This window comes from Cupressus sempervirens, chromosome 9 (genome assembly GCF_028749045.1).
Source record: "Cupressus sempervirens isolate cs-2001-9-10 chromosome 9, ASM2874904v1, whole genome shotgun sequence".
NCBI lineage: Eukaryota > Viridiplantae > Streptophyta > Pinopsida > Cupressales > Cupressaceae > Cupressus > Cupressus sempervirens.
In genome coordinates this window covers 400,194,019-400,202,054 of record NC_143126.1, presented here as the reverse complement: position 1 = coordinate 400,202,054, position 8,036 = coordinate 400,194,019, and the positions used below count along the sequence as shown (strand labels likewise).

Below are 8,036 nucleotides of genomic sequence, written 5' to 3'. Positions count from 1 at the left end.
TAATATATCCAATGTCAACAGAAATGCAAATTTAAGGACCTAAACCACATATGTTTTGAAATATAAGAGGTTTCACCTTACGAAGTGTTGATTTAGAATTATTATTAATGAACATATAAGAAACATGTATTAACATCAACATTCCCGCAGAACAAATTTCAAAAAGAACATTAAACTAACAGTTTCGTTTGATTCGTATTGCTCTAGCATCTACACTTGGGAAAATGACAGTTTAAATGGATATTCTAGTCCTGTGGTACGTGAGAGAGGAATGTGTGATCCATAATCAAATTCATAAGAACCGGCCATGTGGAATTTCTATTGTATAGAGAGAGAAGATATAAGATGGGGTGGCGGTTGCATCTGGATAATCGCGAGGGAGGCTGTACGAGCAATGGCGGCATGCAGTTGCGCGGGAAGGTTGGGCGTTGGGAGCGTGGCAGGGCGCGCGAGTGTGAAGAGGTGTTTCAACATCAGAGCGGAGGCAGCAGTAGCAGAGAGCAAACTATCTGGGGTGCTGGAGTGGGAGGTGGGTAAGCGGCTGCAGGTGCAGAGGGCTCCAATTGCGCCCAATTTAACCACAATCCGATCTTTGGACTGGGACCGCGATCGTTTTGACATGTGTGTTTTTTTCTGTCATATTTCCCAACTCGTTTCAATTTCCATTCTTCTTTCAGTTACTCCATATCAAATTTCGTGCTTTCCCATGAATTATGTGTTGAAGAAGATTGCAGAGAGAATTAAAAAACAGAGTAAACGTAGACGACGATTTAACACATACACAGAAAATACCAGAAATTTATAGTGGTTCGACTAAATGGACTACGCCACATTAGAAGCAGGGGATTCTCTATTTCCCAAGTAATTTCTGTTCAACATTACGCAGTACTCGGTGCCTTGTTATTATTCTATCTCAAGAAAAAACAGAAGTAATTTTAACCATCACAGGTCAACCGTAGAAGATGAAACGACTCGGGAAGATGAAGTCATCAGTTATAAAGTATGAAATGTATGGGCTTCAGAAGTGTTATAATCCCCAACTTGAAGTCCAATCAATGTTGCGAGAAGAGTTGTACAGAGATATCCCCCACTTCGAGCTTATGGCTATGTTGCCTCAATGCCGAAAGAAGCTCTCAGAATTCGAACTTCTCTCGAGGTACAACCTTTGTTAATACATCTACCAGATTGACTTTTGTGTCAATTTTCTCAAATTGTAGCTTACCCTCTTCAAGAACATGACAAATGAAAAGTGATATTTAAGCTCCATATGCTTTGTTCGATTATGAAAGGCGGAATTTCTTGCCAAATGAATGGCACTACTGCTATCAGAAAACAGATTGCTTACACCACAACTCTCCTAACAACTGCTGCAACCATATTATCTCCTTGGCTCCCTCAGTGAGAGCAACATATTCAGCCTAGGAGGAGGAAAGAGCAACCACTTGTTATTTACGAGAGACCCAGCTGATCATTGTCCCAACAGAAGTGAACAAATAACCAGTGGTAGATCTATTCTTATCTAAATCGCCAGCCATATCAGAATTAACATAACCACGTAATTGAGTATCCTTACCAGAAAAACATAAAACATAATCGGGAGTACCTTTTAAGTATTGAAGAATCCACTGAACTACTTACCAATGAGATTTCCCCGGATTACTTATCAATCTGCTCACAACTCCCATTGCACGAGCAATATCCAGATGAGTACAAACCATGACATACATAAGACTTCCCATTGCAGAGGATTATGGAATATTGTCCATTTCTTTTTCTTCTTCTTTAGGAGATGAAGGACACAGTAGAAGATAAACAAAAGTGATCAGGCAAAGGAGTACAAACAGATTCTACAATTTGCCAGTGGATGAATTAAACTTGTCCAAAATTTTAGAAATATATTTTTCTTAAGATAATCTGATTTCCCTTTGCTGTCTATCCCCGCTTCGCTGCCCTTAAACCTTTCATGGAAAAACTAAGAGCCAACTGCTTCTTCAAGTTGCTAACAATCCGCACACTAATACTGGCAACCAACATGCAATCAACACATAGTAAAAGAACGAAAAACTCACCATTAGCAAGCCACTTGCAATTAATACATGGGTCTTATTTGCAGTGATTAAAGTTTTGCAGAGTCATGAAACTATTGCATTTCAAGTACCACTACCTTAGGGCTTTCTTTAGCCTATACAAACTCCTCTTTAATCTGCAATACAAATGTTCTTGACCCTGTTTAACAAAACCTTCAGGCTTCTCCATGTACAGTTCCTCCTCAATATGCCCACGAAGAAACATTTTAACATTAAGTTCCTCAGGTGCAAGATGCCAAACAACTATCATCCCCAAAACGTTACAAACCATGGTCATCTTCAACTACAGGTGAAAAAATCTCATTGAAATTAATGCCCTTTTTTTTGTTGAGTGAAACCCTTCACAACTAAGAAATGAAACTATTGCATTTCAAGTACCACTACCTTAGGGCTTTCTTTAGCCTATACAAACTCCTCTTTAATCTGCAATACAAATGTTCTTGACCCTGTTTAACAAAACCTTCGGGCTTCTCCATGTACAGTTCCTCCTCAATATGCCCACGAAGAAACATTTTAACATTAAATTCTTCAGGCGCAAGATGCCAAACAACTATCACCCCCAAAACGTTACAAACCATGGTCATCTTCAACTACAGGTGAAAAAATCTCATTGAAATTAATGCCTTTTTTTTGGTTGAGTGAAACCCTTCACAACTAATCTAACCCTGTGCCTTTTTCTCCCTCCATCATTTTCTTTCAAACGATAAACCCACCTATATTTCAGAACTTTTCGATTTGGGGGAAGATTGACCAAGTCCTAAGTGTTATGGCTCTCAAAGACTCCAATTCTTTGTGTATAACATCCATCCAATGCACTGAGTTCACATCATTACAGGCTTGTTTGAATGTTTGAGGCTCCTTTTGATCAGAAAACAAAAGCTCATAGTCATAAAATTTGCTCGGACATTTTCTCTCCCAGGTAGATCTTTGCAACTGAGGACACTGTTCAGTTTCTTGACCTTGAATTTTATGAAGATGCGTATATGGGAAAGGGATAGCTTTAGACTGCTCTTCTCCTGTGAGAAGATATGCTGCAAAGGAAATAAAGAAGGATCCTTTATTTCAGTAATCCTAGGTAGTGTGTGAGCTAGATTACCAATGGGAGACTGTGCTGACATGTATGGAGGTTGGGACTCAAGCATGGGAAGAGAAACTCTCACGTTTTGGGAGATAGAATCCATAGGCACCAATGGAATAGTAGGTTGCACACAAATAGTAGGAGGCTGTGAAAATAATGTAAGAGGTCTTGTAGAATGAAGAGAAGGGTCATGAGAGGGATGAGAACCAATAATGGAAGGCTGAAAAGTAAAAGTTGGTCCCTTATGAGCAGTAGCTCAAGGCATTGAAATTATGCTATTATCAAACATATCAAACTGTATAGGATTATCGAAGGATGAGTTATGGGTATGCGAACCAGAGAAAGATTTCTTATTGAAGACAACACCGCAACTGCAAATGACCTTTTTTGGCAATTGGATCCCAGAGATGAAAACCAAATTGATCCTCACCATACCATTTAAATATACGCCTTTTGGATTCAAAATCCAATTTTGTCTGATGCTCCTTTCAAATATGGACATAATCATCACAACCAAACACATGCAAGCGATTAAATGAAATTTGTTTCCCAGCCACCCCCTCCTCCGAGACATCAAAATCCAAATGAGATGGAGCACACTTGATCAAATAAACTGTTGTATTACATGCCTCTACCCAAACTGCTTTCGCCAAACTAACATTGGAGAGCATAAAGTGAGCTCTCTCCAGAATTGTCCGATTTGACTTAGTTGTACTGTTTTTCTAAGGGGTGAATGGGACTACTTTAATTTGTTGAATTCTATGATTTGCACAAAGAGTGTCAAACTCCAAAGAGAAAAACTTGCCACCATTATCTATGAGTAAGCATTTAATCTTCTTCTCAATCTGATTTTCAACCATAGCCTTGAAATTTTTAAATTTTGAAAAGACTTATGATTTATTATTCAACATATAAATTTAGAGGTTGTGAGTGCAATCATCAAGGAAAGTTTTCTTGTTCCATGGGACTAAAACCATTGGAGTGCACAAGTTCCAATGGAGTAGTTTTCTTGTCATGACCCATCCTCAAGAAGCTGGTCCGACTTCGTTTTCCATAAAGCAATGCTCACATAACTCCAGATCAATTGATTTAAGGCTTGAAAGATGATCTCGTCGAAGCATGACTTCAAGGCCTTTCTTACTCATATGCCCGAGCCTCTTATGCCAAAGGTTAGAACTGTTATCCATATGAGCCATTGCAACTCCCACTTTACGATTGCACTCTAAAATATATAAACTTAACAATTTCTTTCCTTTGGCTAGAACTATCGTTCCTTTTGTTAGTTTTTAGGAATCTAAAGAAAAGTGAACATTGAAGCCTTGAGCATAAAGTCGACTTACAAAAATCAGATTTCTTTTGAGAGTGGGAACATGTCTAACATCCTTCAACTTCAATTTACTACCATTCTTCAGCAATAATGTGACATCGCCTTTTCCCACAATTTCACATTCTTTGTTAGCTTCAAGAGAAACTTTGTCAAACGCACCTTCTTGATCATTTGTGAAACCACTTTGACACGGAGAAGCATGGAATGAGGCACCAGAATCAAGGTCCCATGAATGTGCAGTCATGTCACTTGCTGATAAAACCAAAACAACATCCTCTGTAACATTAACTTCATTATCTCTTACCCTATCTTGAACCTTTTTATAATTTCAACAAATTTTCTTGGTGTGAATGGATTTACCACAAAACCAAAAGCACTATTTCTACCTCTAGACTAAGATCATTTTGCAGATTTAGACCTTCTTTGATCTTCAGTTATTGTCTCTATCTTGACTTCTTTCCCTATTGTCTGTGCTTACAACAATTAAGACATCAGTGGAAGACTTCTTGATTCTTCCTTTGCTTGTTTTTGTTGAGAAGTTGTTGGCTATTTTTATTGTAAATCACTATGACCACCACAACTTACAAAATTGCGACCTTAGGCAACATCTCATGAGATTTCTTTCTCCTCTCAGCAATAGGGGAGGCTCCCTTCTTACTGTATGTTGCTTCAATAGGAACTTAACTGGAATTACAAAAATGGTGGTTCTCTTAATTAATTCGTCTTTTTTTAGATTTGATTTGCATACATCTACAACTTTCCAAATTTAAAAAAAGTGCCTTATTGCTACGATAATATGATGACCTTGGAATTGATGTAAAAACAATACCAGGGGCAACAATTTATGTTTTATATTTTGTGAAACAGAAATAGAATCTTGAAGTCTCTTGCACTTGTCTTGAATGAGGATTCAAGCTGAATAACTAGTAAGGCACAAAGTCTCTTACTAGGTACTCACAAATTTAATATAAACACTTACAACTGAAGCCCAAAGTCTTCAGCTCTAAGTAATTGCAGCCACTAATATCCATCACAATTTGTCCTTTTGCTGTAAAAAGTCCTAAAAAGTTCAAATTGGGTCTGAATGCAATAGGTGGCTCAAAGTTTGCACAACTGAGTCCAAATCCCTCTTGAATCAAAACATTAAAACTCACATTCAACTCAAGAAAATATCATCACATAATAGTTTGAATTGGCACAAAGTCCCAAAACAATCTGCTTCTTATGTTGAAAGCAATTTGATTTACATCCAAGCATAAAGTCTTAAACTGCATATACAGACTGGTAGAGTTTTCTTGCATTGCCAAAAGATCCTTATTTACAATGAGCTCCCTTCTTCATATAGGAAAAGAGTGGAGAAAGAAGGGGAAAACCTTACCACCTTGACTTATTTTCTAACAAACTTCTAACTTTAACTTATTCAAAATTGCATGCGTAATGCACTTGCACTTTCATTACATGTTACAACTTTGTACGTGATACTATCACATGCAATTATATCTTTATTTTCCATTACATGTAATCTGTAAATTACAAATGCATGATAAAAATATTCAAGTGTCTGACAAGACATGACTTCTATTACATCATCATTTATTGGTCTTCATGCTGCTATATGACCTCCGATGCAAAGTATTTGTGTTTGGTGAAAGTATCTTGAATTGAAATATGAATATGCATCCTTGATTGTTCCATTGAGTGTTCATTGACAATTTTTGTCTTCAAAGCATTGTATGCTTGTAATCATCTTTCACCTCCTTGTAGGCTCCATTATGTGATCATTCTTTCCTCTTGTGCCTCTTTCTTCTTTGCAAATTTGAAGTTATGCATTTTGGATATGATTAGATGACATTAAGTAATGAAGGATGAACAAATCAAGGTAAAACCAACTCCTTAAATAGGGGAAAAACTTTAAAAACAAGGTTTTGTGGGAGCATTACATATGAATGGACAACAAATTTTAGGTGAGAAAATGAAGCATGGATGGATCCATTGCACATTTTTTGATGTACAAGTTTTAGGATGTTATGAACAAGAGAAATGGCTGTAAAACTTTGGGCCAGCAAAAATATGAATGAGTTTGAACTCAAAATGGTCATATGGTGAGAACAACCAAATTGGGGGTTTTCAAAGGGGATTGCATATGATGATAGTAAGCTTTATTTTTGGCTGTGTGAAAGATGTATGACACGATGTCTGTTTACCGATAAAGAAATCAACACATACAGAAAATGGAACAGAATAGTAGAATTATATTCGCATATGCCAGACATACATTATGCTTCATAAGATGAAATAGTAGAAGATAGAAGATGATAGAAGATGCTTTACAATGATCTCAGACAGGATATAAATACTATCCGCCGAACCTTCTCGAAGGAGTCCGTCGGCCACAAACACTATGTCCGCTACAAACTATTTACCTGTCGGCTACAAAATACGAAACACCGACGACAATCATTCCGTTGGCTACAGAAACACCGCCGGGACTATCCAGTCGGCTAACACCATCCCTCCCAAAAAGAAAAGTCGTCTCTTGACGACTCACAAAATATCGCCACCTATACTGCTTTCTCGATTTCCAACTTCTGGATAGCTTGAGTCAAGTGTCGCTGCATTGCCTCTGACTGGACGATCAGCTCCGCCCGAGCTCTCTACGCATCCACCAAGACAGCCTCACAGCCAACACCTACTCCCAGTGCCTCTGTACACAGATACTCCATGCTTGCAGCAGCTTCAAGTCTTCTCAACTGGTCACACTTCACGATTGATATCCGCAACGACTGGGGGTCTAGGGGGCAATGCCTTTGGCGGGGTCGAGGGGCAGCGCCCCAGGTGTGTTGCGCCCCTCGCCGCCAAGACCAAATTAGTATTTCGAAACCCACATGAAACTGCACGGAACACACCATTTCTGTCATTTTCTGCCAATTCTACACTCTTTCTAGTAGCCATTGATGCTTCCCCTTCCCTTTGGCATCATCTGCTACTCATTCCGAACAACTTGAATTTGTTGTCGTTTTTTTTTTAAAGCTCCTCCATACACCTTCTCGGCACTTCGAATCTCCAGCTCAAACATGCACTCCCAGGCCCGCAGAGCAACTCCCGCGGACAGTTACCCACGGAGCAACTCCTGCGGACTGCAACTTAAGGCAGCGAAGGCGAAGGCAAACACCAAATACGCCGATCCAATTTTGCCAATGATCGATTCAGATTAAATTGAAAGCTGACGAAAGGCGTATTCCTCGCTTGGCCACAAGTCATGTGTTCCAATTTTAATTTCCCCCATCCAAATCACCTCAAACCTCTTAATACCTTCAATACTAACGGTACAAACCACGGCAAAATCCAGCACCCCTGTGATCTTAAAAAAAAATGGAATTCCAAATGCTGAGATTTACAAGTTCTTGTCGCACTGCCGCAGGATGAATTCGCAAGTCTTTTAGGAACAGATCTTCGACAGAAGAGGCACAATTTGTCTTTGAATCGATGCTGCCAAAGGCCAAATCGAATCGGCGTTCAAAATCCCCTGTGGATTTGCTGAGCA

The 8,036-nt window shown here is 38.8% G+C and overlaps 1 protein-coding gene across 1 annotated transcript in view; it reads left to right on the top strand.

Annotated features, from left to right (window-relative positions):
• Positions 1–369: 369 nt before the first annotated feature.
• The window catches only part of LOC149538945 (uncharacterized), a 187,087-nt gene continuing 179,420 nt past the window's right edge, over positions 370–8,036 (top strand). The window contains exon 1 of the mRNA XM_089800335.1: positions 370–621. Within this exon, the coding sequence (XP_089656461.1) occupies positions 395–621 (227 nt within the window). The 5' untranslated portion in view covers positions 370–394. The remainder of the gene's footprint in view (positions 622–8,036) is intronic.